Raw genomic sequence first — 21,463 nt, 5'->3', positions numbered from 1 at the left:
AGTGAGTTTAGGACAGCCAAGGCTACACAGAGAAACCTTGTCACGAAAAACAAAACAAAACAACAAAAAAACAAAAACAAAACCAAAAAAAATCACTATCCTGGCAAATAGCTAAACACATGGGAAATTACAGACAGGCAGTGGGAATTCCCAAACAGACTCATTTGTTTTATGTGCATGGTGTCCATCAGCTTTACTTACTTGTTTCTTGCTCGTTCATCTAGCAGACAATTGACACACAGTGCTTCTTGACCCTGAATTGTCCATTTCTCCCCCCTCCCCCCACTACCACCCTAGGGTTTGACAGCAGAAAATTACAGCACTGAGATTCGATTCTCATGTGCAGTCTCTGCTCTTTGTTTCAACTAAAGTTGACACTTTAATTCTTAGGGATCCAGGTAAAAAATGGTGTGAATGCTCTTTAGAATATTAATAAGTTCTGGATGCCAGGATAGAAAAATCTAACTGAAAACAAAACAAAACGTGCCCCAGACACCACAGCAGTCTCTACTTCCCAAATGAAGCAGGGATGACTACTTGCCCAGGCAATGCAATCCCTTAGTCTCCACCCACTAAAAGCCTACTCGGTCCTTCTCTCCCTGAATCCACTGTAGAACTCAGCGCCTCCTGTTCAGGGCAGCACAGTGAGACTCAGAACACCCTCAAACCTCTGCAGCCCCCCTGGCTTGCCTGGCCTCCTGAATAGCGAGATTACAAGGGTGAGCCACCACGGCCAGCTAAGGAGTCTTAACTTTTGCTCTCTGCACTCCAGATACCGAGCTATCTTGTTCATCTGTAATGCTGGCGAATGAAACTGGCTATATACATACAATAAGACTCAGAGCAGCAGTTGCCTTCGGATGGAAAAGCTTCCTGTCTTGGTGGAAGGACCAGGCTGCCGCTGGAGAGCTCCCATGGATTTGATTCAGACCGGCGTCACCTAAGAAGAGGGAGGCTCTGTTGAGGAACTGCCTTCATCCCATTGGCCTGCAGGCACATCTGTCTGCGGGGGAGGGGAGCTTTATCTTATTAATGATTGTTGTGAGGAGGGTCTGGCCCCCTGTGAGCAGTGTCACCTCCTGGGCAGGTGGTCCTGGTCGGTGTAAGAAAGCAGCCTGAACAAGGAACAAGCCAGTCAGTAGTATTCCTCCATGGTCACTGCTTTAGTCCCTGCCTCCAGGATCCATGAGTTCTTGCCTTGGCTTCCAGTGATGAACTGGAGGCTCTCTGGTCATGGCGTTTATCACAGCAATGTAAAACCAACTAGGACAGTCTGTGGCCCAGTCCAGGGCATGTGTCCTTGGGAAACAGGTCTGAACCTGGAGGGACATTTTTTTCCCAGATACACTGAATGATATGCCTAGTGGCATGTCCTTCCAGAATGGGATAGAAAGACAGAATTAAAGGGCGGTAGAAAGAAGACAGGGCCTTTAGAGTCTGATTGAAGCAAGAACCCCAATATGTTTGCTAAAATGGTTGCCAACTAAAGGTAACTTAAAAATTATATATGTAAAAAAATTATGTTTGTAACAGTTCTTGGACGTAAGACATTTTATGTTCAGGTAACAGTGAGCAAAGTCAGTGGCCTGAGTGTATATGACCCTGGGTAGGGCCCCATTCCTCTCCCAGACCTGCATTGAGAACCCACAAATAATTCAGTTAATGCTCTAGTCTTTTGTTGTTGTCGCTGTTTGTTTGGTTTGGCTTATAAAACTGGGGTTAGCCAGGCATGGCGCACGCCTTTAATCCCAGCACTGGGGGGCAGAGGCAGGTGGATCGCTGTGAATTGAAGGCCAGCCTAGTCTACAAAACAAAACCAGGACAGCCAGGCCTACAAGAGAACCCCTGTCTTGAAAAAACCAAAACCAACCAAACAAATAAAACTGTGGGTTATCGTGATGGTGATGAGTATGTACCTGTGTAAATGTGTGCCTATGAGTGTGTGCCTGTGTGTACATAATGTGTGTGTGGAGGTCACAGGACAGCCTGTAGGAGTTTCCCATCCCCTTGCACCATGTCAGTTCCTGGGACTGAAGTTAAGTCATCAGGCTTGGTAGCTCGTGGGACTGAAGTTAAGTCATCAGGCTTGGTAGCTCGTGTCTTCATGGCGTGAGCCATCACACCGGTCCTTGGACTCATCTTTGGGTCTAATGGTCATGGTTCAGAACATATTTCTGCTCCTACCCACGGATCGCAGTTTCTCATTTTCTTGTGCTAACATTTTACTTTTAGTTTAAATATACTTTATTTTTAGACAGGATACATGTCATGATTATATATATATATATATAAAATCCTACCTCTACTCTAAGTAAATCACAGTCAAAGTTAAAGTTCAAGATGATATCAGTCATCCTTGTCTTGGGTTCTGGTGTCATATGGATGACAAGCAACAGCCAGTTATGATGACCGGCAATAAAGCCAATATTTCTTAGAATTTTTTCATTTGTAAACCATCCTTAAAGAAAATACTGTCTGGAGTCACATAGTCTCCAGAACAGCAACTGAGCTATCTGGATTCATATTTTTATTCATTAAAAAAAAAAGTGAAACTGACCAGGATTGTGCTTGATTTGTTCTGTAGCCCAGGCCGTAAACGGCTTTATTTTTTCTTGCTTCTGGTCCTTAAGTGTGGCATTGAGTAAGTTAACACCATCCTTGATGTACTTGTTTTAATCCTTTGGTCTCTTGTTTGTTTTTGTTTTTGTATTTTGGTACAGGGTCTCTCTGGCCCTCGCTGTTCTGGACTCGCTTTGAATTCAGGCTGGCCTTGAATTCAGTGATCTTCCTGCCTCTGCCTCCCAGAGTGCTGGGAGTAAAGGCATGTGCCACTGTGCCCAACACTTTTGGTCTCTTGTGAATCCAGTTTTCTGTTAGTGATACATCCTTTGCCCCTCATTATTGTGCTTTGGGTACCTTTGCCCTCAGACCTTTGGGAGCATTTCCACCAATGAGTGAGTTATCGATGTCAGACATCTGGTAGATGGTCTCGAAGATGGCAGCTGTAGACTGAGGCACTCACCTGGAGGAAGTAGCTGGCCGAACAGGCTGTAGAAACTGATCTTAAGGACAAGGTTGAGAGTCTAGCAATTAGAACTCCTTTTCTTGACTGCATTTCCTACTCAATTTATATGGTAGCGTATCAATCTTTTTTTTTTTTTTTTCCAGACCCACTTCTCAAGTGCTGCCTTCCTCTTCGTCCCCAGCGACACCTTATCCCATGGACATGTGTGTGCTCTCTCATTGCTTTCTTTCTCATTCTTTTTGAGACAGGGTCTTGCTATGTACAACAAACTGACAAAGACCTCCTGCTTCTGCCTTCCACTTCCCCTCAGCACGAGGAGCGCTCTTCCTTACAGATCTGCCTTTGTCTCTCCCCTTTTTGTGACTCTCTGCTGCGCACAGAATAACCTTAGGGTCTTCAAAATACCACCACCGAATACACTGTTAGCATTCTTCTTTTCCTTTTCTCTCCCTTGAAACTGGAAGCCATTGCATGCCTGATGCACATTTTCCTGTCCTCTGAGTTTGCTTCTCCTATTCTGTTTTTGTTTTATTTTTATTTATTTTGGCTTTCCAAGACAGGGTTTCTCTGTATAGCCTTGGCTGTCCTAGACTCACTTTGTAGACCAGGCTGGCCTCAAACTCACAGCAATCCACCTGCCTCTGCCTCCCGAGTGCTGGGACCACAGGAGTGCATTACCACGCCTGGCTTTGTCTTATTTTTTTGAGACAGATGTCTGTGGTGCAGACTGGCTTAGAGTTCATGGTGCAGCCTAGGCTGGCCTCAAATGTGAAACAACCCTTCTTTCTCAGTCTCATCCTCCAAAGCTTGCCTCTTCTATTTCTCCAGTAAACTTTCATTTATTAAAAATCCACCCCAAATGTTATCTTTCATAAATCCTTCCCAGAGTCCTCCTGGCCAGGTTTTTCTGTGTTGAAGTACACGCCAATCTTTGAACCTTTGACACATCTCTGAAAACCACGGTTTATCCATTAGCCACAGATAATGGCTTTATTTGCTTTCTCTTCAAGAATTGCTTTGAGGTAAGTGGGGTGGTGCATGCCTTTAATTCCCGCACTCAGGAGGCAGAGGCAGGCAGATCTCTGTGTTAGAGGACAACCTGGTCTACGAAGCACATTCCAGGCTAGCAAAGACTACAGAGTGAGACCCTTCCTTAAAGGAACAACAAAAGCCAAAAGGATTGTTCTAAAATTTGAGTATCAGGTTGTCTGCGCTCCTAAACCTATGCTACTTGAGAGTGAAGTCTAGGGGCCAGTGCACCCGGCACCTACAGTTCCACTAGCAGTGCCACTTACTGAAAGGACCTGTTGACAGAAAATGCCCTCCTGGTTTTCTCTAATTGCCTGGTAATTAGGAACTTGATGTACTACATAGTTAATAGCCCAGACCCGCAAAGACATCAGGAAGCATTGCTAAGATTGGCTTTCCACAAAACCCGAAACGAGAGGCTGCAGTTTGGACTCTTGCCCCGTGCTCTGCCTCTAGCCTTGTTCCGGTCTAAAACGTCTTGTCCTCCCCAAGACTCTCACTTGGATTTTCTTGTTCTTCCTTCCCTCTCATCTGTTTTGTGTTCTAGTCCCTCCGTTTACCCCCCTTTGAAGGCTATCTCCGAATCAGATGGTATATAGTAGGCATTGTCAGAATCGAGGCAGGACATCCTTCCCGGTAGTAACTTTCCTTACACAGGCCGAGGAACATTGATATGCTAAACAAACAGTTCATTCTCTGGTGATCTAGGTGTCGGGACCGCTTTCCAGTTCCCGTTCCTTTTCTGCCCTTTGATAGCTGAAAGAGGAGCTGTTCAGAAGTTAGGGCAAGATGGAGACCTCAGGTTGCAAAACAAATGGTCCAGTTCAGGCAAAGGCAGACCCTGGGTACAGGTCAAAGGAATGGTGGGTCCTTTTATGTCTGGACGACCAAATGGAAAGTCTCTCCTCATCTCACTCTCGCCTCCCACCCACTCCCACACCCGCCCCTAAATTAATTGCTTTTCTTTAGGTGAAGCCAAGAGTAACCAAGCAGATCCTAGTGAGAGATGAGATCAGGACTTGGAAGACACCGCGAGGAGAAACATGAAGAGGACTGAGGGCTGTCCCTAAGCAAGGACGGCAGCATCTGGCGGCGAAGAGCCGGCAGGCTGCCCCACGACCAGCCACGCAGGCAGGCTCAACGTTGGGCCGCTGCAGTGGCTCTGTACGCGGGCGTGCAGCACCGACAAACCAAGGGTGGGACCCAGAGGGCGGGGCCTTGCTCGAGGAGGGGCTGACGGGCAGTCCTGTTGTCCAGTGGTTTCTCTCACGGGATGCCCCGAAGACCAATGAGCAGGCAGCGGGGCGGCTGCGGCCCTGCGGAGGGCCTGGCCGGCGGGGAGGGGACCGGGGAGGTGTGGCGTGGAGGTGTCCTCGCGCCCGCAGCCGCGACCCGGATCTGTGAGGTTTGAGGCAAGCGAGCCGCCGCAGCGGGAACCGGGCGAAGCAGAGCGGCGGGAGCAGGATGGCAGAGGCCGTCGGAGCCGTGGCACTGATTGCCGCCCCGGCTCGCCGGCGCTGGCTGTGGTCGATGCTGGCCACGGTGCTCGGGCTGTGTGAGTGATGCCGGGCCGGGCCGGGGTCGGGCGGGGGCTCGACGGCCGTGCGCGCGCTCGGGGCGCCGCGGAGGGGAGGGGGCGCGGCCAGCGCGCTCTGGGGCCCGGGCACGGCGCCCGGGGAGCGCGGCCCGGAGCCGAGGAACCTCTTTCTTTGGATCCCTGTGCGTGGAGGAGGAGGGGGCTCCCTACTTTGCAGCTCCCTGGGGGCACTCCCAGGAGCCACGTACGCCCAATCCCCTGCCGTCGTCTCCTAGGGACTCTGGGTCGCCCAAGGCCTCCTGGGAGTCGGACCCTGGAATTGGGGTTCTCCACCTTTGGGAGATGGCGGAAGGTTGCGGGATTTTTCATCTGTGGGCCTTTTGTTGGTTTATTTCCTTGTTTAAGCTAGTGTTTTTCTTTTACCTGGTAAGATCCGTTTCAAACTCGCACACACTCATTTTTAAGTTCGAGATAGAAAACTCAGAAGCTCATTTATCTCACTTCTGGGGCTGCAAGGCACTGAGACGAAATTTATGTTGCTTCTGGACTAAAATGCAGACTTAAACGGATTTAGTTGAATTCGTATTAATGCCAAGCATGGGCACCATAATTTGACCAGACTTAGAACATTTACAAAGCATGCTTTTACTTTGATTTTTAAAAGCCCCCTTCTCCTCTCGGCCCCGTACCAAATAACCAAACAAGTTTTTGATAAAGGCTCCGGCTTCGTTTATGTGAATTGGATGAGTTGTTTTATGGGGCGTCTGAAGTAGTGTCTGACCCAGGACGGACGTGCGTGTGTGTATGTGTGTGTGTATGTGTGTGTGTTATTCAAAGCCAAGTGTTTGTTTCTGTCTCCGACTTCGGTTAAGTAGTGATTCCAGAGAGGACGGACTGCTAAGAAAGTACGGAGGGGGGTTCCTCCCTGCCCTATTTCTTTTGTTGTGCAAAATGTAATTTGTTCAATGTCCACTACTCAGTACTTTCTTCCGTGTGAAAGTTCTCTGGAACCAGAAATATAGGTGAGATTCTGTTGGATTAGCGACATTGATTTAACCAAGATGTTACTAGCATACATGTGAAAATGGACCAAGATTCACTTTGCGTATATCAGATGGAATCTGTTCTGTGTTTTCCTATTTCTCCTACGGAAAAAGAAAAAGTGGAATTTTTGTTTATTTATTTATTGTATTGGTATGGGTTGTATTTGCAAAGGAGCACAGACTAGGACCCAAACTCCATTTTATCAGTACTCTTTCGGGCTGAATTGCGACATGTCAGACCTTGCCATTGAGGGCAGGGTAGTCATAGTGATCAGAGTGTTTAAAGCAGCAGAAGCGGCGGTATGAACTAAATGTCACTGGAACAGGAAGATTACCATGAATTCAAGGACAGTCTGCGAAGATTTGAAGGGACTACAAGTAAGGGTTCATCTTTTACGGGAAAGTTCTTTTGAGACAGCGAGCCCCTCGCTGTTTATCGAAGGTTGACCTGGAACTGAGTATCTTCCTGCCTTCGACCCCCAAGTGCTGGATTAAAGGTGTGCAGCACACCTGACTTTGCTGCTTTTGAGATTTCCTTTCACCATGCCGCCCAGACTGGTCTTCAGTTCCTGGGCTCGAGCAATGCTGTGTCAGCCCCCAGGCACCCGGGACTACAAGAACACACCGTTGTGCTCTTCCGGAATAGAGTCTCAAATTCTGTCCAGTTACTTAGCAAATATCTATAAGCACTTCTTAGATGTTAAGTACCTGAAACTGTTATGGAACTTGGTGGGGGGGGGGTGGGAGTCACAGCCTTTACCCTAAGATACCAGGTTCTTGAGAAGTCAAAGCAATAGGTTTTGTTTGTGTCTTTGTTTGTTCTTTGTTTTTAAATGTGGAAAGTGGAGATTTAGTCAGTGTGGTCACATTGGGAAGACAGACAGAGATCCAGTGACTGAAGTCCAGTCCATCCCCAGGATCCTGAAAAGTTGAAAGTTAAAATAGAGGTCGAGAGACATATACAAGTCTAAACAGTCCAGCTCCGTCTGTGGGTTCACCTTCCCTTGACCCATCATTATCTGGGCTTAAGTCTCCAGCAAGGTGGTCCAACAACTTGTTAGTGTTGCAGGCTGCTGCCAGTTACATTGTAGGTATGGAGCTACAGCCTTGAAACATGATAGGGCGTTCTCCTGGACTGTAGTTTTCCAGGGCTGTTTAGAAAGTAGATTAAATTCTACAAATGACCAGTGTTGTCCATTCTGTGGTCATGTATCTTGTTTCAAAACTCAGACGCCCAACCCTTTTGCTCCTTCCCTTCCCCCCTTAGCAATCTCATCAGTGCTGTATGTGTCCACAGATCTAGACTAATGTTAAATGAGAGAATGTTGCACTGAGAGTTAGAGCGTACAAACTCACCCATGTGCACAGCCAGCACTCATGCCTGCTGGCAGCACTAGTCACAGACCTACTGACCCCATTACACACTCATCTGCACTTCTCTGGTTCGTAGTCTGTCTACTGGAAAATTTTTTTTCATGGCTTTTCCACTAATGGTGATGTAAATCGCCACCAAAGCTGAAATAGAATAAGGTAGAAAAGGCCAATTATTAGATACTGATGATTTGTTGCTCTACTTAGTGACTTTCTTAAAGCACTGCTTGTATTGCCTGTTTGCCAGGCATGGCTTCACTTGCCACCTGAAACAGAGTGACCTGGGAAAATCACCGAAACAGTGGCCAGTTGCCCTTAACAACCTGCTGACTGGCAATATGCGTCTATAAACTCTTACTTGTTTGCCCATCCCACCTTGTGGCTTTAGAGTACAAATGAGAATACAAGCTGGACCCAGGAAGGAAGCCTTCCAGGAGTTGTGCTGGCTTCGGTCCACCAGTGACATTTCCTCTCTTCCAGTCTCACTGGTGTAGCGTGCTTACTGTAGAGAGAATGCCACACCACAAAGCCTAGGAAAGCACCTGGGGACGTGGCAGGAACTCAGTGGGGTTGCTGAGTGCCTTCCTTGGGTGGCAGAGGCGGCATGACTTCATTTGCAGGTTGAAGTTTGTTACCTGAAAGTTTTAAGTGGAGGAACTTTGGAGTTTCTAAGCTTTTATATATATATATATATATATATATATATATATATATATATATATATATATATATATATATATATTTACATATATATTTATATATATATTTACATATATATATTTATATATATATATATTTCTTTGAGACAGAGTCTTACACACTGTGTAGCCCAGGCTGGCTTCAGACTGACTCACTGTGTGGAGCTCAACCTGGCCTTGAACTCACAGTAATCCTACTGTGTTGGCCTCCTAAATGCTGGGATTACTGGTATGAGCCACTGCATTTGACTTGAATTTTTAAAATCATAGTTAAAGCTTTCTAAACTTGGAAGGTACATAGATAATTTAACATAAACAAATGTTGGAATTGAGGTCTGACGTTACCTGAATGGCACTGCTTTCCTATAGACCCTGAGCCTCAACGAGCCGCAGGGGTCCTGGTAAGCAGATGTCTGCCTAGGGAGTGAATACAGGCCTACTTAGGCTCTCACTCTGTCACATCTGTCATCCCTTGTGGGCCGGTCACCTGAATGATTCCTCCCCTCAGGAAGTCCCTGTTTCTTCAGAGTTATGCTCACCCTCAGGCTGTTGTTTCTTACTGGTCTAGCCTTCTCTCCTCCCCTTCTTATGCCTCCGGCTGTCACCATTACAGGAAAACATACCAACTTCAGAATGTCACCCTGCCCTTCAGAGCTGTCTCCCTCCTCCTTCTCCCCCCCCCCCCCCCCCCAACCACCCCATCAGTGCATTAGTCACTTCCTGGCTGTGTCTCTCCCTCTCCAGCTACCCACAGCCCTTTGTTGGAATCGTTTCCTGGCAAACACTCTTCCCTTCCCAGTACCTTCTGGCCCTTTGTGGCTACACCTGGCAGCCCCTCAAGGCTGGGAAAGCTCTACCACCGTCTTGTGTCTGCTCTTGCGTCTACTGCCGCGTTAGTGACTCCCTCTCAGATCTTTCTTACTGCTGTGCAGTACAGACATGTTGTAGAATCTGTCTTGGTCTTTTTGGCTTGGCTTGGGTTTGTTATTGTTTGTTTGTTTTCCAAGACAGGGTTTTCTCTGTGTAGCCCTGGCTGTCCTGGAACTCACTCTGTAGACCACCTGCCTCTGCCTCCCTGAGTGCTGGGATTAAAGGTGCGTGCCACCACCGCTGGGCTAGAATCTGCCTTGCTATGGAACCTGACTTCTGCCTCACAGTTCCTCTTAGCTACATCTCTAAGCTCCAGGTCTCAGCAAAGCTTCTCAAGATGTGTCTGAAGTTCATTTAATAATTAAATCTTGTCATCCAGGAGGGTTTAGAGTTTGATGTTTACATTGCGGGTCTTTTATTTGCCTTGATTTTTCTTTTCTGATTCTTCTCTTTAGCCTCTAGTTTGTGGTGCTGTTTGCAGTCCGTGTCGTCCCGTTCCTCCCCACCCCCCCCCTCCCCCCCCCCCCTCCGGTCTGTGGTCACTCCAGCCAGGGTGAGACCAAGAGAGACAGTGTCAGAGCATGTGTTCAGGGACCTTCTGGTCATGGAGGATCAACAATGAATTGCCTCCTGAAGAATAGAGCTCCCACAGGCGAGCATGCCGACAAGAGGGAGCTGGCTCAGTCTCAGCTCCTGCTGGCAGACGAACAGGACGTGCCAACCTTGACCTGTTGGTAGCACTGAATGGCAGCAGAGGCATGGAACTACAGCAGTGGTTCTTAATCTTCCTAAGACTGTGGCCCCTTAATACAGTTCCTCAGGAGGTGACACCCGCCCTCAACCTTACAGTTATTTTTGTTGCTACTTCAAAACTGTAATTTGTTGCTGTTGTGAATTATCATGTAAATATCTGTTTTCCCATGGTCTTAGGTAACTTACCCCTGTGGAGCGGTCTTTGGCCTGCTCCCACAACATGGCACAAAAGGTTCCCACTCACCCTGTCGAGAAACACTGAACTAGGGGCTCACACAAGCCCAAATTCTTAAAAGCCCTGGGGTATAGTGGAAGACTGGGGATGCTTAGGTCCTTCAGTGCTTAGAGACCATTTGGACAGATAAGTAATGTACATAAAGTAAGTGGGACCAAGGTTTTACACTCATTACAAATAATGGCAATTGTTTAGAGAAATGATAAACAATATGCTTTTTATTTATTTATTTATTTATTTATTTATTTATGTTAGGATACAAAGTAATGCGTCTTCTCACAGCATTTTAATGTATATGTATCCTAAATGTTCTCATTTCATCCTCACCTGCTAATGTCTCTTGATAAATAATTTCCTTTGGGCCTAAGTCTGTCCAATGGCAATGTACCTACGTGTTCTTGCAGCTACTGTCTTATTTATCACAGTATATGGAACCTGTACTAGGCCAGGTAACATTTTAAGCCTTTTGCAAGCATTAATTAATTTCAGTCCTCAAATAACCTAATGAGGCAGGCACTCCAGGTGGCATATCCCTTATTTAAAATAATGGGACCTGGTGGCGCATGCCTTAAATCCCAACACTTGGGAGGCAAAGCCAGGCGGATCGCTGTGAGTTCAAGGCCAGCCTGATCTAAGAGTCCAGGCCTGCCAAGGCTACACAGAGAAACCCTGTCTCGAAAAACAAAACAGAGAAACAAACAAAAAATTAAAATGACAGAACCAGAAGTGGTTTTTGGTTTTTTTGTCTCCTCCTCCAAGACAGGATTTCTCTGTGAAACAACCTTGACTGTCCTGGACTTGATTAGTAGACCAGGCTAGCCTAGAACTGACAGAGATCTGCCTGCCTCTGCCTCCTGAGTGCTGGGATTAAAGGCGTGCGCCACCGTGCTCAGCCTTCAGAAGTGGTTTGTAGGCATTTAAAAAAAAAAAAACTCTACTTTATTTGGGTTCTTATATCTACCACCCTTCTTGACCCCAATCCCTTCCAACACCCCAACATCAGGTAGGAGAGACTGAAGGTTAGTCAGGAGAGGTGGCATTTAAATCTACTTCCTGCTGGTTAGGGGTGTTGTGTTCCTTGGGGCAAGCCCAATCTTCATCTACTCAGGATGGCCCCAGCTTCTTGTCTCTTTTCTCTCTACCACTTGATAGACCAGCAGGAGAAATAGCTGGTCTTTTTATACTCTCTCTATAGTCCCCAGAATTAAACCATCTTCTGTGCTGGCACAGTCACTCCCCTGCCAGAACATCCATGAGGCAAATAGTCAGCTTCTGTGGACAGCCTGAAGCAGCCCCATATCTCACACCTGGGATTAAAACAAAAGCATGTTTATGTAACATAACTGAGTTTTTAAAGACACCAAAATTCTCACTGCAGTGTTCCAGTTTATTTATTTATTTATTTATTTTTAATTTTTTAACTTTGGAATATCTGAATAAGCATATACATACTGAAATATTTTGGTGTGGCACCAAGTCTGTGATGCAAATTTGTTTGTTTACTAGGTAACATTTATAAGTAGCTTGAGATGATTTTATGCAACATTTTAAATACACGTGTGTTTGCATGTTTATTCTGATTTTGTGAAGGAAAGGCTTGCTATGTCTCTCTGGCTGGCCTTGAACTCACTAATTAGGTTTAGGAGTTGATGGCATTATATTTGCTTCAAGAGGGAATGAAAAAATTCAGAACTCTTTGGACAGCAAGGCAAGCTTTCTAAGGAACTCCAGAAATGGAATAAGGGACTAGGGAGAGCGAAGTGCTCCCCCACCTCCCGCCCCCACCCTCACCCCCCATTTGTGTGCATAGGTATAGGCCAAAGATCAACTTCTCATATCTTCCTAAGGCACTATGTAACTTGGTTGTGCTTGTTTAATTTTAAAATACTTATTCTTATTTTGTGTGTGTGAGTATTTTTCCTACATGTATGCAGATGTGCCATGTCTGTGCAGTGACTGAGGAAGCCAGAAGTGGGTGTCGGATTTCCCACAACTGGAGTTACAGGCAGTTGTAAGACTCCTCGTGGGTGCTAGGAGCTGGTCTTCTACATGAGCAGTTAGTGCTCTTAGCCCCCTGAGCACACCTCTAGTCACGCCCCCACCTTTGCTTTAGAGACAGGGTCTCTCTCTGACCTATAGCTCACCAAGTTAGGCACAGCTGGCAAATATTTTCTCCTACTGGGGAGTTCTTATCTCAATTTCTTGAGAGTTTGAATCATACATGCTTTAAATTTTCGTTAAATCCAGTTTATCCCTTATCTTGTATTGCTTCTGATTTTAGTATCATGCCTGTGAAAGCATCTACGGCCCAATACAATATACCGCAGTTAACTCAGTGTTTTCTTTAAGATTGTATAGTTTTACCTCTTATATCTGAGTTAAGTTTTGTATAGGATGTATTTACATTTTAGCTTTTTCTTTTTTGTTGTTTAATAGCTTATATTGGGGATCATTTTATACCACCAGCATTAAAGAACTTTCTTACTGGACTAAGGAGATGGCTCAGTCAGTCAAGTCCCTGTCACTCAAGTACAAAAGTAACCTGGATTCTACCAGCAGCAGTACTGAAGTGCCCAGGGAAAACATTAGTGCTGGGGAGACAGAGACAGGGGAATCTCTGGGGCTCTATGGCCAGCTGGTTTGGCTGAGTCTGGCAAGCTCCAGTAAGGTGAAAGACCCTGCCTCAAAAAATAATGTAAAGATCTGTTGAAGAAGATCCCTTACGTTAATCTCTGGGGCGTGCATGGCACACACACGAGTGTACTCACACACACGCACGCACGCACACACACACACACACACACACTTATTCTTTGTTATTATCTATGGTACCCTGTTAGCCAAGACTTACTTAAACATTTCTCCTTGAAAAGTCACATGAGCATACGAATTTGAAAATTATTTTTTAAATGGCAGCGTGACTTAGTTTCATGTTGGTTTCCTTAAGGGCTCTTGAGCTATCTGTTCTGGTAATGTGATTCTTATGTACGAGATTCTTTACTCGTGTTTTGTGCACCTGTCATATAACTTTGGTGATTCGACGAGCTTGGTTGTTCTGGGCACTTGCCACCTAGAGGTCTCTGGTGAGTGCTCACCTCTGGGGATGCTGAGGAACTGAGAAAGGTTTCATTCCATTGAACATTTATAGTGTGTCAGGAAGCAAAAGACACAGTTTTGTGAAAATGTCCAGCAAAGTCTTAGGTGAATGAGGTGCCCTGAAGTGTCTGTGTCACATAATTAACAGTATTTGTTCTTTCGCCCTTGGTTGTGTTGTTGTGTCTCTGTGTATGTGACTCACAAAGAGTGCTAAGCTAAACTTTGGTCCCTTCAGCCAGCCACACCGCAGGTGGTAAAATGTCCCGAGATTCTGAAATAATGTGATGAGGGAGGAAGTTATATGAGAGCCCTGAAATACACAGCGCTTCCCTCATCTCCCATGACTCCTCTGGCCACTGGATCGCAGGTGACAACAAAGCTGACAGGAAGCTAGAACTACCTTGACAAAACCCATTTCTTCAAGTTACTAAGATTTTAAAAAATGTAATACGTGCGTTCCTAAAACTGTAAGGTTTTTACATTTAGCATGTGCGCACACGTGTATGCACGCCCTAGTGCTGTGGCATGCTTGTGGAAGCAAGAGCACTGCTTACAGGAGTCTTTACTTCCCACGTGGGTCCCAGGGATGGAAGCCCTTTAACCTTGCTGCCCGTGTTCATGTCATGTTACTTCCAACTTAGCTCTTCCACAAGACACTAAGCTTATTTTATGCACTGGGAAACAAGTTGTGGGGTCAGGAAGAAATAATAACCTTGGAATTCTTCACATCCTGATTTTGTTCATATGGTCTGGATACCTTCTATAAGTCATCCTTCTGGCCTAGGGTATTTTCGTCTGTGAAATGAATACGAGCCAGACAGTTTCAAACCCTGTAATACATGGGAACCCTTAATTAGGAGGTGGCATAGAGCTGCTGCGGCTAGCAGCAAACCAGGGCCGCTAACCTGGTCTGAAGAGAGCTGGTGGAAAGGAGTCAAGGGCACACGTGAAGGTTGAGTCTCAAAGCTGGCCGTTTCTAGGTGGCTAGGTGGGGCTCATCGGTCTGCTTGCATGAGGCCTGGGGTGGGGGTGGGGGGCTGAGGGCTCACTGATTAGTAGTTGAAATGTCTGCAATATACTTTGTTATAATTTCAGACTTAAGGAAAAATTGCAAAAGAATGCAAAGAATACCTCTGTCTTCACCCAGACTGTTCCAGTGTTAACATTTTAATTTCTCTTCTCTCCCTTCCTCAGAAATGATGTGTCCTGCCCCCAGGCATGTCATTGCACATTCTCAAAAGACTAAAGACACATTTTTTTTTTCTTCTATCACCACAGTGTCATTATCCTGATCAGGAAATGGATATTGAAAGAGTTTTATTACCCAGACTGTGGCTTCAGTTTGCCTGTTGTCTTAAGATGATCCCTTACAGCACAACAGATTCACCAGGATCTTTAAATACAAATGATGGAGGCCAGTTATAGTGCAGATTGTCCCCACCCCATCTGTCTGGTGATTCAGGCTTTGCATTGGGCAGGAATGCCACAGGACTGGCACTGCTCTCCATGCAGGCCACCGGGAGACGATGGCTCTTCTTTCTGTTCCTGGTGCCATGTTGCTCCACAGTAAAGTAACCATCATTTCCTGCTTTGTAAGGAACCATCTTGTTTGTTTTTTGTTTTTCTTTCTTTCTTTTTTTTTTTTTTTTTTTTTTTTTTTTTTTTTTTTCCGAGACAGGGTTTCTCTGTGTAGCCTTGGCCATCCTGGACTCGCTTTGTAGACCAGGCTGGCCTCGAACTCACAGCGATCCGCCTGCCTCTGCCTCCCGAGTGCTGGGATTAAAGGCGTGCGCCACCACGCCCAACTCTGTTTTTTGTTTTTCTTTTGTTTTTTTCCAGACAAGGTTTCTCTGTGTAGCCTCTGCCTCTCAAGTGTTGGGATTATAGGCGTATACCACCACTGCCTGGCCAAAGATGGCACTTTTTAAATTGAGTTTTAAATAAGAAGCTGGCATGGTCAAATTTGCATTTAAATCAAATTTAATTGAGAACCCGTCTAAGAATATTAGTAATAGACACAGCTCCCAGCTACCCACAGCTCTAAAGAAGATGACATGTTTCTACGCACTGCTTAGCTCACTCTCCCATGTATGCTCTTAGCTTGTTTGTCCCACTTCTGGCTGCTGTGGTCACAGACTTAAGTTTTACACACAGGAGTAAACTCAATACTTTGCAGCCGATGTTAATTCAGATTTTGTTACTGTTTGCCTTCATCTTTTGAAAATCTCAGGTCCATAACATTGAGTTTACCAGTGAACCTTCCTCTGTCTGAACCTTAGTCCGTTGCCAGCCTCGTCTGCTCTTCCTGTGGAAGGGCATCACCAGTGAAGTTCTGACTTCCTCTTTGGTGGTCCTAGACTCTGGAGGGCATTTGAAGGTTTGAATGCCTGGGTATTACGCTTCATAACACTTCAGTCCGACTGTCTGAAGGTAGAGGGTGTGTTGGACAGACCTTGGTGTTTGAGGGTGCACTGCTCCCAGTCTGCATAGGTCACGCTCCAGCAAGCAAGCTCACGGCCTTCTGAGCTCTGTGCACCAACGTCTGTTCCTCTTGCCTCTGTGGGCTGGTGGCCAACAGCCCCCCAGGGAAGAGGACAACCACAGGGGTGGGCCCATGTATGAGCATTTTGTTTTTATTCTTTCCCTAGCTTATTTGAGACTCGGTTTCATGTAACCATGCTTGGCCTTGAACTTTATCACCCGAGTTTTGGGATCACAGCATATGCCACCATACATACCTGACACACCTTGCTCTTTCTTTCTTTCTTTCTTTCTTTCTTTCTTTCTTTCTTTCTTTCTTTTTTCCAGACAGGGTTTCTCTGTGTAGCCCTGGCTGTCCTGGACTTACTTTGTTGACCAAGCTAGCCTCAAACCCACAGAGAGAGCCACCTACCTCTGCCTCCCAAGTGCTGAGATTAAAGGCATGCACCACCATGCCCTGCTGCACGCTTTGCTTTAAAAAACAAAAATGTATGCATCGGTCTCTGTCTCTGTGTGTGTACCATGTGTGTGCAGATGCCGGAGGAAGCCAGAAGAAGGCTGGAGCTGGAGTTACATCTTGGGTCCATGGAACCAAATTTAGGTACTCTGGAGGAGTCCCAACATTCTTAACCACTAGCCCTGTCTCTCCAGTGCCAAGGAATTTTGTTTTTAGCAGACTCTGATTTTCAGAGTTGTTTGGGGTGCTCACCTTTGGTAGTGCCATCACAGCTTTCATCACGGGATGCTAAGTCGACCCATCAGAAGGAAGTGATCTGATGTGCCCACAGTATTGTATTTTCACCTGCTTGCCAAGAACTGAGGACATGTTTGGATCCTACATGTGTGTGTGTATGCGCGCGTGCGCGCGCGCGCGCGCGCTCCAGGGCAGGCTGAGGGCCACAGTGTCACATGCACTGCCTGCTCGACTGCATTGAGCTTTTTGGTCTTTAGTGAAGACCACTTTAGAGCATCCCTGAGTTACTCCCTGGGAATTCAGGGGCAGAGAACAGGGCCTCCCTGGTGCACTGCAGATGTTTGTCTCCACGAGGCTGTCAGTTCCAGCGTGGGCTTGTAAGAATGAATGGGCGGGTGGGAGTGGGGGCGGGCAGCACTCAGTCACAGGAGATGGAGAGGAACAGAACACACAGAGAGAGGCAAAGAAGCAACGCCAGCCCATATAGTCAGGTGACCAGCGCAGTGACTGGCCTGATTCAGGACCTTTTGAATGGTTCTCATTTCAGCAACAGAACAATCTTTGTTGGTCAAAAAAAAAAAAAAAAAAATTTAAGGATAGAGATGTGACCAGCTGGACATGCATGTGAGTGGTAGGAATTGACTGGGAGAGATTGGGAAGTCCTGCCTCTTTCTACAAGTACTTAGAAGTTTCTCTTAAATTGAGATCTCGACATATAAATCCGCTTTGGAGGAGACCTGTAGATGCCAACAGACCCTGAGAAATCTCTATAGATGCCTTCTATCATGGTGTTTTAAATCTTGAATTGATTTTTGTTTTTCGAGACAGTGTTTTCTCTGTATAACAGAGCTGTACTTGTCCTGTACTCCCTCTGTAGACCAGACCTCTTTGAACTCAGAGATCTGCCTGTCTCTGCCTCAAGAGGAGGGCTGACATTAAAGGCGTGTGCCGCTACACCTGGCAAATCTTGAATTCTCTTTTGATGTTTTATTCTTTCGCTAGTTCTCTCATTTTGTCCTCCTTCTCCCCTGACCCCCCCAGCAGTCAAACAGTACCTGAACGCATTGAGAATGGGCCTGGCATTGGTCAGATAACAAGGGTCTAATGGTGAACACAGCAGGGCCAATCCCCTGCCCTCTGCTACCTGTAGACTGCTGGCCTTTCTGCAGAGCATGATGGGAGAAGTGACAAGGGAAGGACAGGATGTCAAGGGAGCACCAGGGTGGAGGAAGGAAGCCACTTTGAGATTGAGGCCTGAAGCAGAATTTCAGACAAAGTGCAGAGCAGTGTCTTCCTGACAAGTGGAAAATTCACTTGATGAGTATTCAGGCTTGCTGAATGAAGTGTATTTTTTGTAGCTGTCCCTGACTTTGTGTCTTTCAGCTAAGAGATCCAAAATAGCAACCCTGAATCATGGAAGGAAGGAGCCCACTTGAGCTCAGAGTGTAATCTGGCTACCAGCAGCCCCCCAAGCAGCTTTGCACCTGCACAGTCTCCACTAACACGTGATCAAGCTGGCACCGCTTTCTACCCAGCCTGCTTGTCCAGGCACAGTAGGCACTACTGAATATTTTGACTGAAACAGGCATATTTCCTCTCCTTACTAATGTCTTCCCCTCAGTTGGCTTGTTTGCTGTTATTGCTGTTTGTTTTTTGAGACAGGGATTCTCTGTGTAGCCCTGGCTTTCCTGGAACTCACTCTGTAGACTAGGCTGGCCTCGAACTCAGAGGCGTGCACCACCACCCACCTGGTCTTCCCTCAGTTTTTATTCTGAAAAGTAAAGTGTGTGAGAGGAAAAGGCAGAGAGAGAAAGCAGCTAATGGGGTAAATATGAAAACAAGCACCCAGGAAGTTGCGGCTCTCTTGTTGTCGTGGGCCCGTTCTAATCTGTCCCCCTCAACCATGGCCCAGCAGGACCCTTTATCTCCAGTAATCTTGTGTTTACTGTTGTGTTTTGTTCCTTCCTTTTAAAAGGTCACATGGGTCTTCTCTTAGGAGATACTATTAGCCTGTCACATGTACCAACAGAATCAACAAAAGACAAGCCAGAGAGCGCTTAAGTAAATGGATTCACTGTGCCCTTTCACCCAAGAGGATATACTGAAAACTTCACAGTGCTTAAGAAACAGACAGAGGCTGGGACAGAGATGGAGACGGAGACAGGGAGAGCAAACGCCTTCTTTCAATGTTAAGGAAAACCTTAAGCAGCATCTTTTGAAACGACAAAGGTTTTTACACAGCTGTGTACTGTAAAAGTATTCGCTTGAGGCACTGAGGGCTTTCTCAACCAATAGCAGTTTCAGGATGATTGTCTGCCTGGGCTGTGCCGGATGTGTACTTACTCACAACTGTGCTATCCAGTGTATTTCCAGTGATTTTACAAGTGTGAATTTATTTGGAATAATAAGGTCATTTGGGGCACCTCACACACTTCATATGACCTTAATAATTCAGAATATTGGAACAGGCCTTGTCCGGAAATGACCTCCTGGACAAACTGTTTGACAAAGGGTGCCTCAATTTGCTTTCTTCAGCCTAGGCGGTGTGGCACACGCCTGTAGACTTGGCTGGCTGGATTGCCAGGTCAGAGTCAGCCTGCCCAGCTGCAAGACCAGACAGAAGAAACAAAAGCTTTGTTTCTTTGTTGTTTCATACTCATTATTTCCATTTTGTTCTTGTCTAAATGCTCTGACTTTCCATCTAAAGCATAAGCACATCAAGAAATGACCTTGTGAGCTGGGCAGTGGTGTCGCATGCCTTTAATCCCAGCACTGGGGAGGCATAGGCAGGTGGATGGCTGTGAGTGTGAGGCCAGCCTAGTCTGCAAAATGAGTCCAGGACAGCCAAGGCTACACAGAGAGACCCTGTCTTGGGGGGGAAAAAAGAAAAGAAAAAAAGAAAGAAAGAAAAGAAAAAGAAATGGCTTTGCTGGGGTGTTTCTGCCTGTTTTCTCCATGTCTTCCTGTCTGAATCAAATTCCGTGCTGTAACCCTCGGTGTCCTTCCCTGCTGAAAGATGGTGCCTCGTAGAAGCCCTGTTCTCTAGGGTGCAGTGACTGAAGGGTTCTTTCTGGTTTGTTTATTTGTTTTCTTGACCTTTAAGCTCTGGCATAATTTAGCATAATTTCTTCTTGTCAAGCCAAGGGGAAAACGTGCAGTTGCCGTCACTGTGTCTGAGTTTATATGTAAGTATATGTGAGCCTCAGAAGTTCACGGAGTATGGATCACTTGATAGGCATTTAATTTTCTTATTCATTCGTTTCATTTTTGTTTTATTTGTAGGCAATAGTTTTCCCTGATGTCAGTAGGGGGAAAATGTTGTAAAGTTTTGGGGCCCAAAGTTAAATACACTGTGTCCTGGTTTTTTGTTTGTTTCTTTCCTCCTCCACTTCCTCCTCTTTTTCTCTTCTTTTTTTCCTTTTGCTGTAATAAATACTATGACAAATACAGTGTACCATGCAGGGAAGCCTGGGCAGGGACTTCAGGCAGGAGCTGAAGTGAAGCCGTGGAGGAGCTCAGGCTACTGGTGTGTTCTCCGGGCTCCTGTTCAGCTCCCTCTCTTTGGCCTTCCAGGACCATCTGCCCACTGTGGCCGGGGGCCCTCCCACGTTGATCATTAACCAAGAAAATGTCCCACAGGCTTGTCTGTAGGCCAACCCGATGACCACAATTCCTCCTTTGAGGGTCTTTCTTCTCAGATGACTCTGGTTTGTGTCAGGTTGACAAAAACCAACCAACATACATTACAACAGTCTTTTTCCTTATTATTATTTTTTACTTATGTTTTAACTTTAATTTTATTTATGTGTGTGCATACACACATAATGGAAGCTGGTGTGAGGTAGCGTGCATGCCGTGGCCTGCATGTGGGGGCCGGAGGGCAACTGGCATGAGTGGTTTCTCCTTCTACCATGGCCTCTGGTGTGTGAGTGTGAGGCATGGATGTCGATTTATCAGGCTTGTGCAACAAGCACTTTTACCCTCTGAATGATCTAGCTGGCAACTTTTATTTTCTCAATATCTTGAAGAATTGGATTTCCACATGGCCTTTTTTAAAAAAAGATGCATTTATTTATTATGTATATAGGACACTGCCTGTATGTACACCTGCATGCCAGAAGAAGGCATTAGATCACCTTATAGATAGTTGTGAGCCACCATGTGGTTGCTGGGAATTGAACTCAGGACCTCTGGAAGAGTAGACAGTGCTCTTAACCTCTGAGCTATCTCTCCAGCCTCTCCACATGGCTCTTTTTATACATAATGGTTTTGGTTGAACCTTTTCCACCATCCCCCATCTCTCTACCTCGCCCCACCTTAACCCTTCTGTTTTTATACATATCTGCTCTACTCTCCTCCCCCCTGCCCCCTAACATAAAGAATCTCTTTTCTCCTCTCATGGGCACCTTTAATCTTCTTGGTTCTGTACATGCTTTACCTAAATGTACATATTTAAAATTAGAAGCTAGGATGTGTATGTAAGAGAGAATATGTGGCTGGGCAGTGGTGGCGCACGCCTCTAATCCTAGCACTTGGGAGGCAGAGGCAGGTGGATCGCTATGAGTGTGAGGCCAGCCTGGTCTACAGAGTGAGTACTCACCAGGACAGCCAAACCCTGTCTTGAAAAAAAA

The 21,463-nt window shown here is 46.1% G+C and overlaps 1 protein-coding gene across 1 annotated transcript in view; it reads left to right on the top strand.

The window, feature by feature from the left end:
- Positions 1-5,394: 5,394 nt before the first annotated feature.
- Mpzl1 (myelin protein zero like 1) overlaps positions 5,395-21,463 on the top strand; it is a 38,739-nt gene continuing 22,670 nt past the window's right edge. Inside the window, exon 1 of the mRNA XM_051147769.1 lies at positions 5,395-5,609. Within this exon, the coding sequence (XP_051003726.1) occupies positions 5,519-5,609 (91 nt within the window). The 5' untranslated portion in view covers positions 5,395-5,518. The remainder of the gene's footprint in view (positions 5,610-21,463) is intronic.

This window comes from Acomys russatus, chromosome 6 (genome assembly GCF_903995435.1).
Source record: "Acomys russatus chromosome 6, mAcoRus1.1, whole genome shotgun sequence".
NCBI classification, from domain to species: domain Eukaryota; kingdom Metazoa; phylum Chordata; class Mammalia; order Rodentia; family Muridae; genus Acomys; species Acomys russatus.
This window is presented reverse-complemented; position numbering and strand designations above follow the sequence as displayed.